General features: G+C 39.3%; 1 protein-coding gene across 7 annotated transcripts in view; it reads left to right on the top strand.

Moving 5' to 3' along the window:
• RIC8B (RIC8 guanine nucleotide exchange factor B) overlaps positions 1-19,507 on the top strand; it is a 116,453-nt gene extending 96,946 nt beyond the window's left edge. Inside the window, exons 9-13 of one of the 7 annotated variants that reach the window (XR_009702471.1) lie at positions 3,817-3,936; positions 6,884-6,967; positions 11,152-11,290; positions 11,939-12,115; positions 18,088-18,176. Coding sequence is in view for 2 of the 7 variants with exons in the window: in XM_061204194.1 (XP_061060177.1) it covers positions 3,817-3,936; positions 18,088-18,199 (232 nt within the window). In the remaining 5 variants the exon portion in view is untranslated. Of the gene's footprint in view, positions 1-3,816; positions 3,937-6,883; positions 6,968-11,151; positions 11,291-11,938; positions 12,116-18,087 lie in introns of all 7 variants that reach the window. The other 6 variants (XR_009702474.1, XR_009702472.1, XR_009702475.1 and 3 more) reach the window with 6 other exon arrangements.
• Positions 19,508-21,811: the final 2,304 nt, after the last annotated feature.

Below are 21,811 nucleotides of genomic sequence, written 5' to 3'. Positions count from 1 at the left end.
CTTCACTCCAGTGGGTGGACTTCTGTGGTATAAGTGTTCTTCAGTTTGTGAGTCACCCACCCAGCAGTTATGGGATTTGATTGTATTGTGATTGTGCCCCTCCTACCATCTCATTGTGGCTTCTCCTTTGTCTTTGGATGTGGGGTATCTTTTTTGGTGAGTTCCAGTGTCTTCCTGTCGATGACTGTTCAGCAGTTAGTTGTGATTCCGGTGCTGTCACAAGAGGGAGTGAGAGCGCGTCCTTCTCCTCTGCCATCTTGAACCAATCCCCTGATAATGTATCTTTTTTGTTCATCTTATATGCCTTAGTCTCTGTAGGGACTTGACTTTATAGCCTCTTCATTAACCAGGGTGCTTTGAGCAAAATTTAATCCACGTTTTTTAGAGATAGATGTTAACTTTCATATAGCTCAGGGAACATTTAATAGCTTTTTTTTTGTTCAGTGAACTAGTGTAGTACTGTTGATGTTGGCCAAATGCAGCAACATTTTGAAGAGCAAGTCTTAATCCTTTTGTCTCCAGCTGCTGTCATATAATGGCCTTATATAATACAAAATTCTTGGTGACATATCACGCATAAGAGTTTGGATACTTCTTGTCCTCTAATTGGAAGACATAAAATAGGATTGGAGAGCTGAGAAGATGGGGGAGGGGAGCAGAGACAGGGTGGGAAAAATTATGATAAATATAAAATTATCCAATACAATATCCACCACAGTTAGTGTACTTAAAGTATCTTAGGACTCAGAGCCTTGGAACAAAAAACCAATCCCAGAATTTCAGTGTTAAGATCCTGAAACCTGTAAAGTTAAATCTCAGACTATACTGTTCAAGGTTATAAAGGTGGCAAGTGTTTGTTCAACCAAAAAATAGTCTTTTTTTTTCAAAAGTAGTTTTTTATGAAACCTCACTCTGTTGCTGTGGTGGTGACTATTTGTCTTCTCTTCCTCTGGGTAGAAGCTACATGAGATTGGTTTGAAGTGGGGAGCTGGAGGGGAGACAGTGTCCAAGTCTGCCTCCTGCCCCCAGAACACTGGCATTTTTCCCGTAAGAGAGTGGCATGGTTCAGCAACTTGTGTTTGCTGTGGCTTTGTTTATGTTCTTCTGAGTACCGTGGTGGGGGGAGGGGGAAGGGGTGTTTTTTCAAGGAAAAAAGATGAAACCTCAATCCCTGGAGTGATTTTGGGGGTTTGGAATGTTTTACTACATGGGTAAAGGATGGTAAGTTCTTACTCTGTAAGAGTGAATTTCTGGCTGCTGCTTATGCATGCTCAGTGAGCAAAGGATTTTGTGACTTTAGTAGCTAATTTCACAGCAAGACATTAAATCATTTTAGCAGCAGCGGACTTGAGGTCAGCTTATGGAAAAACAGACATCATTTCCATTAAGCCCTTAAAAGAACCAAGAAAAGAATCAAATGTGCTCTGATCCAGGAATGCATGTCCTGACTTTGTGTGCTGTGGTATCCACAATACCACAGAGCTGACCAGTGTGTCCTCCTGACAAATTTTTTCCCTGAGGCACATGATGGCTTGTGCTAATTTCATTCTATTCTAAAACAGTGTGTGCATCTGATTTAAGTCACCCTTCCATTGAGCTTGAGGAGAGAAGCCTTCTCTCAAGAGACAGATGAGCATGGTCTAAATAGTTAATACATCTGCCTTCCCTTATACTTTCTTCTAAGGCCTTATTGCCTTTGTCTGCTTGGTAAGTGGTATGTGCCTATATATAAGTACCTTTACTTACTTATTTATAAGACTAGATGTTTTTTCTAATTTAGCAGGCAGCAGAAGAGAAACCAGTGAAAATATGTCCTGTCGTTATACACCTAAGCAAATAATAGATGGGTGGTGGAATTACACTTTCACTATGGCATCTGGATGCTTCTTAAAAACTCCATAGTTCTCAGAAGCCTCGTCTGGGTCCTCTTTGTTCTTGACCTTTGGGAAACGTGATGACCCCGTTTGGCATTTTTGTTAATGGCCACTAACTAGACGCCTTTTTCTTTTCTTTTATGAGCACCTGAAAAAAGGGAGAGGGACTAGTAGCACACACTGAATGTCTCAAGTAGGCGCTCTGTCCCAGTGGTTCTTAACCTCAATGCGCATCACAATCACCTGGAAAAAACCAAAACAGATTTAGCTGGTTTCAGGTGAGGCCCAGGCCTCGTCTTTAAAGTTTCTCAAGTGATTCCAATGTATAGCCAAGGCTAAGAATCACTGAGAAGCCCATGGGTTTTCAGACTGTTTCCCCAGAGTTCCTGAAAGTGCCTTAGGGGCTGCCTTAAGAGGAAGCAAGGGAGTGCGGACAAATAGAAGGGATTCTAGGCCTGCACTCTCCTTGGCCGTCCCTATCCCCTCTTCTGCCTGAGCAGTTCCACTTTCATCTGTTTCATAAATCAGCTTCCTGTGTAGATTTCATTTGTTAAAATAAAAAGGGTGAGGGGTTCCACTACTTTGAAGGAAAAAGTTTTTTAACCGTGGCTCTAGACATAGGTCTTATGAAAGAATGGCAAAACAGATGTTTTAGATCCAGTTTTTAAGGATGGGGAGCATTGAGTCCTTCTGTAAGAATCTGTATGTCAGGCAGCCTCTGAGGAATGTAGAAAAATAAATATTTTTTTGTAACAGATTATAGTACCTAGCCCTTGCTCCAAGTGAGAAAAGCCCTGCTCTGTAAAGAAAGTTAACTTGCCCAAGTAAAAGTCTAAAGCAGGGCTGGCAAGCTAGCCACCAGATGATGTAACTAATCGCGGTGTCTTGGTTTTGGCCCGCATGATTTTTTTTTTCCCTGTTTAGACTAGCACTGTTCTCCATTTTACCCTAGTCCTCAATACTCCATGTTATTTATACTTGACCAATTCACTCATTTGCATATCCTTAAGGCCTGGCCCCTGAAACCATTTGTGTTTGTAGACCCTAGAAAGTAACTTACCAGCGATTTGCCATTTGCAGGGATATTTCATTTGATCATTAAAAACATACTGTGTGTACTTGGCTGGTACAAAATGCTGTAACCTCTTTTCTGCTTCTCCAGAAAGATGTTTAAGCTATAAATATTTGGCAGCCATTGAAAGAATTATCTTTTATTTCACCTCCTCAAAAAAAAAAAATAATGTGGCTTTTAATTAAGAGGATAGTTTTGTTTGGTATTAGAACTTCATACAAAGTTTATGGAACGTATTCATCTTAAGTACTTTATTAAATCTATTTCCAGAAAGCCAGATGGTATACCTGTCTTTTGGTAGGCTAGATTTCATTCCTTTTTTTAATCTAGGTCAGATCAAATCTAATTAAAATTGTTCTTCTGCTTTATCTTTTATTATTTAAACACTCATTGCCTTCTGTGGTCTCACTAATGGACTAATTTCCTGAGATTATAAATTGGCATGCTTTCATTTTCAGATTCCAGCCTCTCTGTCATCATTTTTCCAATTTTTTGACATATTTGTTTTATGCTGTATCACAAAATAGATTTCTCCTTCTCTGAAATCATTTGTCCCTTATATAATTAATGAAGAAGCTGTGCATCCAAGCATATTTATCCTAACGGCACCAATCAAATTTCATATTTTTAAAAAGCAGCCATGCCTTTAAAAAAAAGTTGGCAAGTTCGCTATCACCCATTTCCCAAAGCAAATTAGCAGGAAAAGTCAATTAAAAAAAAATTCCTATAGCAGTTCTATATCATAAAATTGCTATTGCCAATTTTTTGGCTATTATACTCTTTCTTATTATAACTTACAACTTGGACCAGAAAAGTATAGAAAGAGCATAATTTGAAAACATACAGCATAACTTTTTTTTCTTTTTGTAGCATTAATCTTATCACTGGTCATTTAGAGGAACCAATGCCAAACCCCATAGATGAAATGACAGAAGAACAAAAAGAATATGAAGCCATGAAACTTGTCAACATGCTTGATAAACTTTCCAGGTATTGTATTCCCATCCATTTTTTGCTTGGTTTCTAAAAATGTTCTATTTCTTTGTCTCTCTCACTGAGAGTTACCATAGAACAGCAACTCTGGAAATCCATGTTGATTGGAACAGGATGGCCCAGGCAGCAGTAGTTCAGATCTCTCTTGGCTACCATGGTTCTTCTACATGTGCCGCTTATGGATGTGCATTCTTAAACATTTAAACTCTCAAAGCTAGGATAGTAACTACTAGGTCATTGTGATATTTAACCAACTAACCTCCCTGTCTTCAAAAAGATGCTGTGAATTAGGTTCAATGATTTTGCTGCTTCTTGTATTTTTTGTTTTAGTCTGTTTTGGTTTTTGTTCCAAATCATGATGCTTTTTTTTTTTCCCCCCCCATTTTTGATGTGCAAGTTTGCAATTCTTTCTTTCTGGATTGCTGCTAAAACCAAGAATTCTAAAATGTCACGCACCCAATAGGAAAAAGTGAAAAGGAATAGCTCAAATGAAGGATTTTCTGAAAGCAGGCACTTGTATTAATTAGGGATTCTAAAAACAATCTCCCCTTCCCTTCTTGCTTCACACCTCCTTCCCCTCCCCAGATAGCCAGTTTTGAAAATAATTAAATCAAATATATACTAATAAGCAACTAGTCATCTTGGAGGAGTTATTAGAAAGTATTAATTCCTTTCACACTTGCCTGAATTGCTCAATTTTCTAGTCGTACATTGAGTCACTGTCTCCTTTAAGCCATCTTGAGTGAGTGCTTCTGTGTGTTGGTGGCAGCTGCCACCGGAAGGTGAATTTTTTCTGGTCATCTCCTTTTTCACAACAGCTATGCAAAGGCTAGTATCCCTCAATCAAGAGGAGTAGCAACTAGAACGGGAAAGCCAGAAAGCCAACCATTAAAGGGAAAGGTGTAATAAAGAACAAGCAGAGGCTAAGAGCACAGCAGGAGGCTTAGAGTAGAAGTGTTCAAAAATAAGAAGAGGCTGACATGGGGAGTGTGACAAGTTAGGGTATTTAGACCTTCTGCAGAGTCTGAGTTTTCACATGATGCTGGTAATGTGGTAGAAGTTACATAGAAGTAAGTAGCTTCATCATCTACAAAGCTACTATGACTAGAATTTAGTTGACTTCCAGTTAGTCCTTTTAAATTTCCATCATTTTCCCAAGAAGGTTAGAACTTACAGCTCACTATGCTCACAGTCTTCAAAAGACATTGTTATCTGTTTGCATATGACATTCTCCATACCTTTGGATAGAATATACATGTTCCTTCCCTGAATGAATTTACAATAAAAGAGAAGATGCTGATAGGACAGACCTATAGGAGGCAGAGTAAAAGGTTCTGAATGAACATATAAAAGTAAGATTTGTACTTCCAAAAGGATCTGAGGTAGCTAATGAAACAGTGCTGTAAGTACAGCAGTTGGGATGAGAACCAACAGAGTCCATCTGGTAGAAGCTGGAGGGGGAAATGTTAACAAGGACCTGAGTAGAGCATATTAGTGTGAAGACAGTGAACTAGTTAGGTTGAATAAATTTTTCATAAATTTCATTTCAATAATATGAGTTCTTAAAAGATAACACAGATGCTATCCAACTGGCCCATCTGCCCTAGATGAGTAAACACCCAGCAGATGCCCAGCTCAGTCTGAAGGTGATACTGATTTTCACATGTATAAAGCAGAGCAAATATGTCTTGTGTTGGCTTTGATGGTATGAATTTTGACATTAAAGTTGAAGCTAAGGCAACTTTGAGAATAGTCCTAAATCACAGACTTTTTTCATGACATGTGGTGGGATTTTTACATTGTCTGCCTTTCTGTGCTTTCTAACATTTGCTCTCACTAATAACAATCAGTGACAAAACTGTATGGAGATCAGCAGTGGGCATTCCAAAGCAGGAATGCAAAGAATGAAGCCATTCTTTATGTGTCTTATGTGTTTGTCTTAAGTTTCTTCTCTCTTTTCACTGTTGTTTTTGGTTTGGTTTTTTGAGGTAAAGAAGATGCCATAAAGCCAAAGTAGACTAAATTCAGTAAATTCAGGGAACATTTATTAAGCAGCTACTCTGTGCAAGGCACTGTGCTAGGAAGATGAGGGAGATTCAGAGGTGAATGTGGTAGTCCGTACCTTTGGAAAACTCACATTTTAGTGTGGGATATGGCTGTAATCTATTCGAGAATACAGGGCATTCTAGAAGGAAGTAATGACAAAATAAGGTCTGTGTTGAACTGTGAGCACCCAGGAAAAGGAGCAGTTCATTCTGTTGGGATAAATCAGGGACTGTTTCACAGGGAAGGTAGCATTTGTGCTGATCCTTGAAGTTTAAGAGGTATTGAATTGACAAATGGAGAAATGACCATTCATTCTAGGCGGAGGGAAACATTCTTATTAATAAGATAAATCTTTTTTATTCACATACTGCATCTTTCTTCCAAAGAGCTCAGGTTATTTTATCATTATTTGAGTAAAATGTTATCAGATTTATCATTGGGGAAAGCAAGGCCCAAAGAATTGCCCCAAACATTTCCAAGCTAATGACTGGTGAAAATCCATTTCCTTTCACAGTTTACAAAACACTTTCACATACACTGTCTTTCTAGCTAAAGTAAGGCTAAGAACTTCATTTTCCAGAACTCAAGACCTTTGCTCTGTCCACTGTGCTACTGTGTCTGTCTGTTAGAGTCAGTGTTTGCCAGAACATTTCCTAATCATCCTCTTCAGCAGTGTGCTATTGGTTAGTTCCTTCAACTGTCACTCTAAGGATGTTCCGCATCCCACCAAGTCTTGCTGTGCCAAGAGTGTACTGTAGCTTTGTCTGATTAACTTTCTTTCCAAAAGTGAAATCATTTTCTCCTGGGCCTGATTTGAAAGGCGTGCGAGTAAAGGATAGGATTGGAGGTGATGTGGCCAATGAATGGACGCTAGACACTTCCTTTTTTCCATCCATAGGAGAGCAGATGTGAACGACCTGCACCAGGATGGTGGTTAGCAACAGTGGCCCGTGCCAAAGCACTTACCAAAGTGATGACTAAGGTTGGTCATGCCAAGTACTGTTACTGAGCCTGGTGTAGGGTACAGATGTTATTTACCACCAAAACTGTAAAACCACCAATGCAAAAATTAAAATTACATTTCCATTTTGCCTCCATGCTGGACATAGCCACTGCCTCAAGTTGCTCACCACCTTAGCAGCTTTATCTCAGCTAGATTTTTAAGGATACTGGAGAGATTAGCGCTCAAACATTTTCTTCCCATTGACTACCAACTGACAGTATATTCCAAGTGATTTTTTTTTTTTTTTTTTTTTTTTTTTTAGTATAAGGATTGTATTTGTGACAGATGTAGGTAAGGGGATTGGCAATGGACCTAGAGGTCTTAAGAGTTTGAGAATAATTTGAACCCCATAAATCCCATCATGTCTAGCTAGTACAGTGCCTTGTACCCTGTGGTTTCCCCAGTGTGTGATGATGAAATAATGTATAAAGCAGATCCCCAAATCGAAGGTTAATTTTTTGCTCAATAAAATAGCCTACATGGTTTAAAGACTTGAAAGTATACTTTTGTCAGTTCCATTTCTTGGCCAGATGTCATAAAATTCAGGTCTGGGAAGGAATTCTATAAGGTACTTTGGCCCACGACTGGCTAATTTAAATATTGGGGTACCTAACTTCTTTAATATAGAATGATAATTGTAATATTTATCAGACATAAGCATTAAGGCCTGAGGCATAAGATTATAGAAAGCTTCATTTGACATTTTTTGTAATGTGAGAACAGAGGTGGAAAAGGGGATGAAATTTGCCTGCCTCTCCACCTCCTCTTTCCTTTTCTGAATTGGAAATAAAATAAGCCCCTGCAATTTAAGCGGGAGATTAGAACGGGGATTGTATGTGGCTAAGCAAGTCCAGTGTGGCTACGACAACTGCATTCGCCTCAGCTACAGCACACGAGCCGCGTGTACTGACGCGGCCTCCTCCACAAAAGGGGAGAGAGGATTGACTGGCTTAAGCCTAAGTTAACCAAGGGAAGTAATATTTCAAGTTTCAGTTTTGTTCTGACTTTTCTAATCCCCTTTAGTTTCTTAATTGGAACCAGGACTGATTAATCTTCTACTCTACCCTTACCCCGTCACTGTTTAACAAGGTACATTGCCTTTATTGCTTATATATTCTATCAAAATCTTCTAAAATTTACATTTATATAAATAATTGTTTTCCATTTCTTCCTTTTCTTATCTACTCCTTATCCAATATATATATTTTGCCAGCCTTTGTGTAGTATTTGGGACATGGCTTTCTGAATAAATGCAAGTATCAAATCTAGGAATAGTTCCCCTTTAATCCAAAGGTTATTTTTAAACTTATGGAAGCTGGGACAGGTAATTTATGATTGAAAAGTAATAACTACATAATTTTTTTCTTGTAACTAAATTACTTTACTCTACTTACAAAAATAACTGTGATTACTCCCACCTTTATGATGACTTAATCAAGGAAATGCTTTTTAGGTACATTTCAGAAATATGATCCAGTCTTTCTTTATAGCATTGTGAGATCTATTTTAGGTACGAAAGTGTCAAGATCTTAATTTACATCAGAAAATCCTTTGGATCTGCACTGTCCAATATGGTAACCACTAGCCATATATGACTATGGCTAGTCTGAATTGGGATGTCCTGTAAGTGTTAAATACTCAGACTTTCAAAGACTCAGTACAAAAAGAGAATGTAAAATAAATATCTCAATTGTTTAATATGGATTTTATATTGAAATAATATTTTTGATATATTGGATTAAACATATTATTTTAAAATTAATTTTACCTATCTTTTCTCACTTTTTCTATGTGGCTACTAGAACATTTAAGATTACGTATATGGCTTACATTATATTTGTATTAGATAGCACTGTTATACATCATTAAAATACACTGCTGCAATGTTGCTTAGAAGCTTAATTAAGGGAACTTGGATCCAGTTAAACTGATATACCCTTAAAGTGGTAGGGGAGGACTAATTTGAGAAGCTGGCTGGACGTCTCTTAGTAGGATGCCACGCAAACTTAGTATTGCCCATCAGTAGTCATTGGCCTTTAACTCTGTAGTAGGAATGCCTACTTTGAGCTCTTGGTTTAAGCACTAGGTGAAATGACTTCTGTTTATCAGAGAAGCATCAAATAAGAATAATCTCCATTGACTGTTTGCTCTGAGTCACCCTCCTCCTTTAACTTTTAAGACTTTCTGATTGAGAAGAGCATGTACGAACTTCCATTTCTACTGCTTTATTCAACAGTGTCAGCTGGCATGCTGACCTCTTATTAATATTTATTTTGCTAATTTTGGACAACAGGAAAGAAAGGTTCTGTAGAGAAATTACCAAGAAATAAAGATCACCTTCACTTAAGGACAAAACTGAGTTTTATTTTTCTAGCACTATCCCTAACCTCTTTCTCTATATTTTCTTAACCATGCTCTTTAATGTGAGGTGGATAGCAAATTTTTAGAAGCTTTGCATGTGATCTTCTAACAGAAATGAGAATAATAAAAGACTAATATTTATATAGTGCTTTAAAGTTTAAAAAGTACTTCCACTGACTGTTAAAACAGCCCTGTGAATTAGATAGGGCAAGAGATATTTTATTGAGGAGTAAATGGGACCAATGATGAAGTGACTGAACCAAGATCAGGCATCTGGTTAATGACATAGTCAGGATTTGGTTCTTAGTCTTCATATTCCAGATCTTATGTTATTTTGAAAAATTACCAACAGCTCTCAGATTTGTCAGTCTGATTATTTTTAATAATATGCTCTAAATTTTAAATAGATGCAAAGCACGAAGACAGAGAGTAAGCATATTTACCTGACAAAGAAACTAAGATTTGGAGGCCATTCATTCCTGCTTTTTCATTCCATAGTTGAGCTTTTCTCAAATATCAAGTCAGGTCCTAAGTAGCTTATCTCAAAAACAGAAAACAAACAGAAACAACTTCATATGAAGGAAACCAGTAAAACTGCTATGATTCTATGTTAATAAAGTCTTTTAATTATTTTGAAAATAGAATGATTATAGGTATTCTAACAAATTCTTACATTCAGTGTGATCATATTAAGAAAATTAACTTTAGAAAGACTTACTTACTTATTTACAGGACTGTTGCCTGTTTAGGCAACTCCTGAAGTGGAAGGACATGGTGTAGATAACATGCCATATCCATTTGTCTTGGGAATGATATTTTTATGTTACGTATTTTACCTTCCCAATTAACTGTACCCAATCCCAAAGCATAATGGTGAGGCTGAGGGAAGGATCTCAGAAATGTTTTTGAAAAATGCAGCTTGAAGACCTCGAATTTGGTATAGAAAAGTCACCACACCTCTCCTGCCTACTGGGTTAGTGGCTTAGTGAAAGAACAGTAAAACCAACCAGTCAGCACTAGGAAGCCATTAGATGAAAGATTATACTGAAAGACGAAGGATCAGCAAAGGACACTCTTTCATAGTATATAACTGAACATGTTAACCAGTGCCAAAGGTTGTTTTAATTTCTGTGAGGAAAAAAGCGTTAAAAACACTTAAGAATATCACAAGTTATTGGGAAATCCATTGTACTTCAGTGGATTATGGACTGTTCCATTGATGCTGAAATCTTGAAATAAGATGCACTCTCAGACTTGGAATTATAGCAAAGATTACAGAGCTTCTTTCTCTGGGCTCTCACAGGCTCCATTACAGCAGGCACTTTTGGAAAAGCTCTGTTAATTAAAATGCTTTATTTATATACTAATTTTCATCCTATCTTTCAAATGTGAAAGGGAATTAAATATGAAATGGCTAATTTTAAATGTCAGGGTTCTTTTTTTTCCAAGCCAACCTTACATTAAGAACAGGAATCCCTGTGCCAAAGAAATGGTTCCCAATTATGCCATCATGGGTTTTGTTATACATTGTACAGAAGTCAACAAAACAAGTAGGTAACAGGACCTGCCTAAATAGCAGCCACCCTCATTAAAATCAGAGAATTAATCAGGGGGTGATTGAAGGAAGCAATGCTTCATAGGCTCCCCCTTTTTCTTCTTTTCTAATCATAGAACAAAATATGTTACATAAAAGGATCGGAACTATTATGCAGTACTCAATTAGAGGGAGGTGAATAGGTCTCTAACATGCTGTTTTATCAAAAGAGCAGACTGGTGTTTGCATGACTGTTGTTTCATTACAGACCCTGTCATTAATTCCATGTGTCAATACTGCCCTGTAGTACACAGAGCAGACAAGAAAGAAGAGCCCTTGAAAACAAGGGAATGATTTTTGAGTCGTTATCAAGCTAAGTGGCAAGCGGGAAGCTGAAACTCGTATAGGTAAATTCGAAGGGACTCTTGGGAGATCTGCAAGTGGGAAACAAGAATGCATTTTACCAACTGCTTAATTATGTCCTGTTTTTCAACAAGTACACTTGAATTGAATGCTTTGTTTGTATTGCACAAAAACATGTGCTGTGGGCAAGAGTATTCTCTTGTTTCCAGGTCAAGTAAGGTGTTTTATACACATACACATCTGGCCTATTCTATAATGTGCTATTGGGTATGTTAGTATCTGAGCCCCAATATTGCACTGTCATTTCTGGGAGAAAGAGTTATGTAGGAACCAGAAGCCTAAAAAGTGGAACCTTCTCTGAGGTCCTGAGAGGTTACATAAGCCCAGGCATCCCAGAGGACCATACTTACAGGGAAATGGTGGCTCAGGAAAATGTTGAACTTTATCTGGGGAAAAAAAAGACAGACTATAAAATTTTAAATATGGTATAAATCCCATAATCTCCCACCCCTAAATCTTTAAGAAAGTACTTTTTGGTTTCCATTAGCAGTCCTAAGAGTTAGGCTGGGGCAAAATAAGGTTTCCTTTCTTGGACGTGCTTTATCTGTGTCCTCGTGCCTGGCCAAGCCCTTATAGATTATGGTTCCTTATCGTTTAGTAAGATCAAATTTCTAAATGATGTTTCGTTCCAGTTGAACATTCTTGGAGGCTTATCTCTTCCCTGGCCAGATGCCTGATCAGATGAGAAGCCCGCCATGATACTGTCACAGTGCCTAGAATGGGCTCTTTATCCAGTAGACATCACTGTACTTTTTGATGATAACGAGGGCAGTCTTAACTTGTGTTAAGGCCTGTGTATAGCATTGAAGGTAAGTATGAAGGAGTTATTGCTATGTGAATATCTTAATCCTGATGCACATTTCAATATACAGTATCTTCGTTTAACCATGATCTACATATATCTGACACCTAGCCATCCTTTTTAGATGGGACCTTCATAATTTAGGACCAGTAACTCTTCATGAAATGGCCTGTTTATTGAGGGCCATGATTGAATTTAGATCCTTCCTTGTAACATTTGCCATTGCTTTGATTTACTTTTGGAATCATTCTAATCATTTGCTGGTAGCTTTGCAGGAAGGACTTGTGGTCTTGGTGTATGTCAGTGACAATTAGGTAGGATGCTGTGTTTGACTCTTAGGTTTAGAAGATCTTGATTAGAAACAAAAGCTTAGCAGTATTGAGTTTTAGTGTCTTAAAAACCTAGCAGCTTTTTAAGTAGATCAAAATTATTTAGTAGCCTAATATTTAGACTCCTAGAATTAGAATCTTGGGGATCATCTTGTCCAACCCCTTCATTTTATATAGATGGGGAGACTCAAGCCCAGAGAAGGAAATGACTTGCCCAAGGACACCCAGCAAGTCAGTGGAAAATCTGAGACTAGAATCTAGACCCACTGGTGCCCCATATATAAGCAGCTGAGTCTATACTAATTAGTGGTTGGAAATTCCAGGTTGTATGGTACAAAGAGGGCCTTGACTTCGGGACTGTCAGAATGTCTGATGACACTGACTCATCAGGGAAATAACTGCAGTTAAAATAATATGAGGATGTTTCCTGGCAAATGGTTCTCTACCATTGTCCATTTATGCTATGACCCATGTATTATATTCTTCCAATAAACATTTACTGAGCACCTACTATGTGCCCATCCTATACTAGATACTGCAAATCACAGCCAGATAAGACATGGACTCTGCCCTCAAGTTGCTCACAGTCCAGTAGAGAATGAGAAATCCCTGGAAAGCATTATGCAGAATTTCCTGTAGAATGCTAATACTTTTCCTAACTGCAAATCTTGGTGATGAAAGTGAACCTTCTACCCAAAGATCCAGCTTTTCTCTTGGTCAGGGTTTGTTTATTAGGAGTCCCATAAAACACCATACCTTTTCTTTCTGTGAAAGTGCAAGATAATACCAACTGCAGCTAAATTGAGTTCATAAACACTTATTGAGGATCTACTATCTGCAAGGCACTGTGCTAGACACATAGGGATATGAAAATGAATAAAGCATAGAACATTTTCTTTTTAATATGTCAAAGGAATATTGTTTTATAGCCTTCAATGTTTGTAATGAGAATTATTTTTAATAAATATTCTTAAATATGGGACCCTTGAAATAGAAGACAAAAATACCTCTGTACTATAATCCAGACTCGTCAGCCCAGGATTTCAAAGTCTCCATCCAAATCCTCTTTTGTACCCCATATCTGTTTTGAGCTTTCTTTTTCCTTTACCTCTGCCAAGCCAGCCTGCTTGCCAATCCCTGCACACAACTAACTCTTGCTTCTGTGCCTTTGCTTGACTAATCTTCTGCTTCTGGGATGCCTTTCTCCCCATGAATCCATGTCCATCACTGCCATTACAGTCTGGTCCTGAGTCCATCTCCTGCCGGGAGCCTGTGATCAGCATCCCCATCTCCTCCGTGTCCCTCCCACGTGTACATAGCCCATATGACTGGTGGAATAACGGTTCTGTGGTATTCATGAATGCTTCCCATTCTCTGTCCACATCTTGCTGATCTAGATACAACAGATCTTATTAAATGAAACAGTTTAGTATAACCAGGTCATTTATCAGACCTTTTAGGAGTAAGTCTCTATATCAAAGACTTCATTTTGGTATTTGTGGGCTGTTATATGATAGAGAGGAAGATCAGAATCGTTAAGATGGGGGTTTGAAAAGTAAGCCCGGGGTCCATAAGAAAAAACAGTAACATATCTGTAAGTGATCCTCTCTCCTTCCACTCCCAAACAGGATGAGAAATCGCCTTTAAATACATTTCAAATACAGTAAGGGTGTATAGAACTGTCAAGCTAGGGAAAGCAGGGCTCTGCCTGTTAATCATCTCAAGCTTGTTGATCTGCTGTTCTGTAATTCCTTTAATATTGTTTAATGTGTGTGTGTTTTACCTTCTGAACTGACTAAAAGCTTCTTGAGGACAGGGACCATGTCTTTTATTTGCTTCTGCATATTCTTCTCCCACTTATTCCCAAAGAGTACCCTAACAATCTTGTGGAAACCTTCCTTCCATAAACACATAAGGGACAGGAAATGCATCTTGTGGGTTCCAACTACATTCCGGCCATTGCACTATGCACTTTTTATGTATAATGACCTTTCACCCTCATGACAACTCAGTGAACTGGGTATTCCTATCCCAATTCTACGGATAAGGAAATTGAAGTTCAGAGAGTTCAAGGTCTTACTGCTAGTGAGTGGTGGATCCAGGATTAGAACCTAGGTCTGTCTGATTCCAAAACCTATATATGCCTTTCACTATACCACAATAATAATAACTAATATTTAGGACTCCTTTACAGTTCATAGAACTCTTTCATCTGCACTATTATTATTGCAATTACTACTACCACTGCTGGTACTATTACCCCTTAAGTCATCACTAGGAAGTAGGTAGCGCTAGTGTCATTATCCCCATTTCACAGATGGGAGTACAGAGACTCAGAGACTTGCCCAAGATCACACAACTGGTAAGTGGAAGAGCCAGGACTTCAGACAGACTTCCTGACTCTAGATCTTTTTGTTCTTTCCACTGTATCACATTGCTGCCTTAATTTATTTGCATGAATGCATGATTATGTGGCCAGTTATCACTGACACCTCTCCTACAGGAATGTCAGTAAGACCAAGCATCGCATGGAGCCATGTGGAAAAGACAATAATTCATACCCTCAGAGAAGCTTCTATGTTAGTAGAGAGGTGATACAGAAGACCTAAAAAATAAAGCCTTGAGAAGAATAATTCACAAATGAGAATTAAAATATGAGCCCCTTTATTCTATAGATGAATTCCCATAATTTGGCCGTAAAACTTTTGTAATGTTCTTAATTATTTCTATTATAAAATTGGATTAGGGAGTAGGGGTGAAATCGATGGACTTGATTTGAGAATATTCCTCCTGGGTTTGGATGAGAAAGTGCTAGCTACTTTGTGCAAGCTGGTAGCTAGCTCCAGTATCATCCTGTTACCAAAGAAATGCTGGAGTGTTAGGAGTGATGGCATATCCACCCAGCAATTCACTATCTTGGTAGAATTCCTATAGTCTCATCTGCTGATCCGACTTCTACCTACCCATACCCTTCAACCCCACCCCCACCTTACTGTACCCTCAGTCCACCAGCCCCTTCAGACCTTTGAACTTTCTGATCCCTTAATGTTTCACCCCAGAAAGTGATCCCCTTCTCCTTTGGTATCGATTATTAGTAAACAGTGTCCAGTATCACAAAGTCCTTCAGCACCATCAGAACTAGGAAACCGTTACTAAAGTATAGATATGTATAGTATGTATGCGTGCTGAAGAGAAGTTTCAGTGGAAGCAGATCGTTTTCTGGTTCCTCTAAGCATTTCTCCCTGGTTGTCATGCAGAGCTGTTCGCTGTCCTGAAAGACGTCAGCGTCTGCCCCCGCCCCCGAGCTGCTGCACCTGCTGTGCTCTTGCCGCAGCGAGCGGGTCGCCGCCCACGTGGCCATCGGAGCGAGGCTGCAGCCACACTCTGCTCCCCCCCACCTCCGCCCTTCCAGCGGACCGCAGCTCTGCCCTGGAAGGAAGGCCTTTCCTTCCTACAACCACAGCCATGATCCAGCTCTCTGTCTCCTCTCACGCCGTTACTGTTACAGTGACATCCTCATGGCTCGTCTCCCCGCCGCAGTTTCCCCTATTCCAGTGTGTCTTTTGCACTGCTGCCAGAGATACTTCCCTATAAAACAAACCTGATGATAGGGCATTCCTTACAGGCTAAGACCCGAGCTCCTTGCTTTGGCATTCAAGACACTTGGCTACTAGACCCCAAACTACCCTTGCAGCCTTGTCTCCTCCTGCTCCTTCACTGAACCTCACCACTCCCCAAACACTGGGCCCTGTCCCAGCTTCATGGGAGCCGAGAAAGAAATTGACACAATCCAAAAAGGTCTACAAAAAAAATCACAAGTAGTTGGGACCATACAGAGCCCTCCACACAGACTCCTTTGCCTGAAAAGATCTGTACTATCTTCGCGTGGCATAGGACACCTCATTGGAGGTGCCGTTCCCACCTTCCCCAGGCAATTTGGTTGATGCTTCATCTCAGGAGCTGTGATTTCTTTTGTTCATGATTCTGTTACAGCATTTACCCCATTATGTTCTAAGTTATTTTTCACGTATATATTTCACTCACTCCTCAAGGGCAGCAGCTGTGCCTAGTCTTCCTTTTCTTCCCAGTATATGACACAGTTCCTGGCACATAGTCCTTGAACAGCTGAACTCAGAGTGTGTTCCTTCAGTGCAGTTATAGCAGTTAATCCAGATGTGTGTGCTGCAAAGAGCACTGGACTGGGATTCAGAGACCTATGTCCCAGGTCCAACTTTGCCACTAGATATGTGACCTTGGGTAAGTCACTCCAGTCTCCTTTATTAAACAAGGGGGTTGGACTAAATGATCTCTAAGGCCCCTTCAACTTTAAGTTCTATGATTCTGACCCCATTTCTTGGATCAGGAAACACATTTCCTACTTTATAGTATTTAGCAGCCTCAACCAGTCAACCATCCACATTACTCAAATAGAGTTTTCAGACTCTCAGCAATAGTCTTCTGGTACTAGCCAGAGCTGCTTGATTAGGTTCCTGTTGACTTATCCAGTGACCACTGAGCTGTTCTTCCCCTTCCCCAGGAAGTTTCTCTGCAGCTATAACACCGTCACACTGCTATGTGGCCGGCCCTTCCGAGGGGAGCCCTTCTTTGTGCTGGCCTAAGGGACAACAGCAAGGAAGCAGAGGGAGAGGAGGTTTTATCATTTTCCTTCACTCCAACTCCCACCAGCACTACAACTGCTGCCATGTTGGTTCTTGTTGTAGACATGTTTTTAGGGGGTGATGCCTGTTTCTGTGAGAAGTAAGTTTTAAGCAGCTCATGTGCCTCTTCAAGGCTCCTTTTAAAGTACCCTGCTGACTTTTTGGGGTGGGAGGAGGACTAGAGTTAGCAACTCAACATGTACATTTGACATAATCTCTATACAATAAATAAGAGCCTATGAAAAGATTAAATAAATCTTCCTTAATGCTTTTTGATTGGCTTAATCAATAATTAATCATCTTTAGATGAGGCTGTAACTTGTGGAGTAGATATAATTGGATTAGCTGAAAAGAGGCAGTTGGGGAGCTTTGAAGAGATTAAAATGGCTGTCAATCCCATAATTAAACTGCCACAAACAAAAGCAATGGTGTTTTTTAAAAAAGAAGAAGAAGAAGGAGAGAGAGAGGAAAGAAAAGGGAGGGAGAAAGTTGGGGAAGGCCAAATGATTTGAAATCAATAAGTACTTATGTATCACTAGAGATTGGAGAGGCAAAAATCAAATGACAGATTTATTCCATTAAATGAAATCCATATGTATCAAATCAGCCATTTAATTATATGCCTGGTCCACTGGGACAGGTGAAATTTTGGCAGCTTCAACTTCACTAAAACAAATCCACAAAAGGAAAAAAATTATTAAAAACAGAAGAGACCTGCTCCTTGTCCTGAGCCCATTTAGACCTTGACTTTTCATACTTTTAATTGGCTTAGTAGGTTTGGCCTGTGTGAATGAAGTCTTTTATCTCCCTCTTTTTCTTTCCATACCTCTTTCATCTTTCCTGTTACAAACACACAGAGAGAGCTTGAGGAAAAATACTTTGGTTTTTAAAGACTTTTCTTTTTTTTAAAGGATGTGGATTTGGGTGGGGGGAGGGGGTGTGTGTGATGCTGGTGAATACTTTTTTTTCTTTCTTTTATCTCTTTTTTCCAGAGAGGAGTTGCTTAAACCAATGGGACTAAAACCTGATGGGACAATAACGCCTTTGGAGGAAGCACTCAACCAGTACTCTGTCATCGAGGAGACCAGCTCTGACACAGACTAAAAGCATCACCTGCTCAACTCTCAGTATTGCTTTTATCAGCATCTTTTCTCTGTAGCTCCAGGGGAATCTTTTCTCTAAAACATTTATGCCCTTGCTTTGGCTAGAAACACATTAACTGGTTTACTCATTGAGAATCCAGCATATTTAAGAAGTGATCCTGTGTTTTTGCGATATTGAGGCATTCATACAGAGCTGCAGTTAGACGGAGTTGCAGGGACTAGGAACAGAAAAAAAAATAATTCCATTTTGTCAAGATGGAACTGAAGGACTTCACTCTATAAAGCAGCCCTGGTTGAATCTGGCAGTTCTGTTTGCCAAGATTCTTAACAGAGGATTTAGCCGTGTCCTTCCTCTCACTTGTGTGAGCTGCCCTTTCTGAATCTCTCCAGAGACGGAGGCATGTGAGAAGCAGAACGAGCTGCTAACAGGGGGCTGAGGCAAGTGACTTGCTAGATCAGGACTGAGTGAATGGAAGCCAAGCAGCTGCTCCATAAACGTAGCCCCACTCTTCATTTCAATTTTGTATAAATCTATAGAAATGCACACACACACACACACACACACAACAGCCCCAGACTTGCAAACTGATTACATTCAAAAAGTTTGTATGTCAGTTATCTAGAACTTCAGAATACATTTCTCCCTATAAAGTTATAAATGATGGTTTAGTTCTGAGGCAGCTACAAATGCCTATTTATTCCCTAATAACCTGAACACTAGTACCATAGAACTGAACCCCCATCTGTATCACTGCATGGGGAGCATGCATTCTGAGGTCTAACATAGGGGTGCCTCCAACCCGGTAGAGGGAATGGGGACCCCCTGGGTACGGGGAGTTCTTTTGAGCCCTCTGCTGAGGGTGGGGGAGTCAGCAGCACCCATTTGTACATATAGGTCACTCATATGTCACATGTTTTAAATTGGGGACTGTGTGTGCTTGTGTGTGTGTCCTTTCTACCATATGTGATCAGTTTAATGGTAACTTTATTTATTTAAAAAAGAAACACAAATAGTTACTGTTAAACTGATTGACGCTGTTTATTTTTACTTTTAGAATTGGTCATATGAAGAAGTAGAAAATGAATCATGCAATAGACAGTGGGCCTAGTTAATCAATGGCTAAAGTTGAAAAGGGGTTGGTTTCCTTTTATATATATATATGTATGTATGTATGTACATACATACATATATATATATATATATATATATACACACATAATGTGCTTAACCACTGCCTTTTAAAACGTTAAATTAAATAAAACATTGGGGTTGATTCAATTTAGCTATCTGTGTGTGTTTCTTTATAGATACATGGGGTAAACAATCCTGTTTCACAGTTTATGCTTTTTTAAAGTGCTTTTACATCTATTATCTCACTTATAATAAATAGCCTTTCTAAGGATAATGTACATGAAGTATTAGTGAAAATGTCGTTTATCCAGAAGTCACTTCTCTGGCAAAAGTACAAATCAGGAATTCAGTTTTAAAAAGCCTTAGAGCTGCCAAAAGAGATGGCAAAGTTTCTTACAATTTATTTATAGGAGAGATTCCCTCAAGAATCTCACCTTTTGCCTCTTTACTAAAATTTGCATATATTTCTAACATGTTTAGTTATCTGACTTCCAAGCCCACAAAACGAATGGCAAAGGAGGAGGCTGTTAGATGGAAAGCAGCAAAAAGCCAACTGAAAACCGGATAGGAACGTGGGGAGAATGAGAACTACTCGAGGCGTCATAAGTCTGGGACCATCTGTTTCCCAAAGGACATTCTAGTTGACCCAGAAAGTATCTGTACAACAGTATGGCCTATAAACTAATTCTCATAACGATGACCTTGTGTTTCTTTCAAAAAATAAGAATACTCTATAAAAAGACTAGGAAGAATACATTTTAGGATTTTTATCCAAAATAGTTGGAGTATAAGTTATGTGTGACCCATGTTTTAACAGTAAATAAAATGAAACTTGGTAATTCATAATTTTAGATTAAGTGAAAAAAACTTTAGAAAAAAGAATTTAAGTATTTTTGTTACTTCATTCTACAAATGCATTTTTAAAGTATTTTTATAATTTCTGCAATTAAATAGCTTTGACATGAGTGTCGGCTTACCTAAATGAAGACATGTTTAATGAAATACCATCTTGCCAGCTTTATGCAGAGTGTTTGAACAGTCCTGTTTAAGTAGCTGTGCTCTTCTGCTTTCAATGAGTTCTGTTTCATTTTGAGTTTCCCCATACTGGGCACTAAGCTTTGTTTTGAAGAGAGAATTTGCAGAGGGAGAAGATGAAAGTGACCTCATCTTGCACACGAAAAGAGAACTAACATCTGTTGATTGCTTGCTCTGTGCTGGGCTTTTTATGTATCTTATCTTGTGTAACCTCATCACATCTCACGTTAGAGATCATCTCTGGAAAGCAAAGTAAGTTACCCAACATCACAGAGCAAGTAAAAATCTAACTCTGGCCGGCCTGACCCCCAGCACCTCTCCTTCCCCTTCACGCTGCCCACCTGGGTCCATGTTGTGCCCCCTTATGACTCTGGAATGCTGGGAGAGTGGTAATTCTCAGGCCATTTTAAGCAATAACTATTTCAGCAGAACTGGTTTAAAGAACTTATTAAGCAGGGAGGTGACCTGAATGAAGTTGAAGTGTGAGTAGGAAACTTGCTCAGTTAGTAATGGATTTCAAATAAGGACCTGGAATCCTTTAGGTCAGAGATGAGGGCTGCAGGCTCCCCCCCTGGCCCCCTCCACCACCCTGACCCTCGACATCTGCCTGGCTCAGTGGCCTGCAGTACGGATGGTGAGAATACACTGGCCAACTGCACCCTGCAGGCCCGTGTCCACATCCCTCCCAACCTTTAAAACAGGGTATGGAGGAGCGGGTTCTAAAATAAGGCACTTGAGCTGCTGCTTTAGAGTAACAGTCGACAGACACTTGAGGCCCCTTCACACACCGGGTGGTCCTGGCAGGTGCACAGGACGGATGTTATTGTCCTTCCTTTATAAATGAAGACATAGGCAGAGGCAGTACAAGTACTCAACATCCCCTTACTACCATCAGTCTTGCCGCCTCCCAGTACTAGGTGTCTCTTATATTGACTTCCCTTCCCCTCCCCCCCATTATAAAAGTAATATATGTTCATTGTGGAAAGTTTGGAGAATACAGGAAATAATAAAGTTAATAATTCACCCCAAAACCCACCACCTGAGATAATCTCTGTTAATGTTTTGGTGTATTTCCGTCCTGTGTTTTTTCTATGCATATATAATTTATTTTACTACAAGATTGGGATCATGCTGTATTTACAGATTTGTACCCTGCTTTCTTCTTTAACATATTGTAAGCATTTTCCCATGTCAATAAATATTCTTCAAAAATTAATGGCTATATGATATTCCATTATATGAATTGTGGTAAACACTAGTAATTGCTTACCCAGTATTCTTCCTTGCTAACAGAGGCGACATCATGACCTATCCCTCCTCCCCACAAAAAAAAGGTGCCCGCTGCCTTCCTGGGAGGCAGCATGAGCCTTGTCAGCACTGAAGAGCAGCAGGAAATGGAATGGCACCAGGAAGAGCAGACTCGCTCTGCCATACACAGTCTAGCAG

Source organism: Eubalaena glacialis, chromosome 11 (genome assembly GCF_028564815.1).
Source record: "Eubalaena glacialis isolate mEubGla1 chromosome 11, mEubGla1.1.hap2.+ XY, whole genome shotgun sequence".
Lineage (NCBI taxonomy): Eukaryota > Metazoa > Chordata > Mammalia > Artiodactyla > Balaenidae > Eubalaena > Eubalaena glacialis.
The sequence above is the reverse complement of the archived record's forward strand: the minus strand, read 5'-3'. Positions and strand labels throughout refer to the sequence as shown.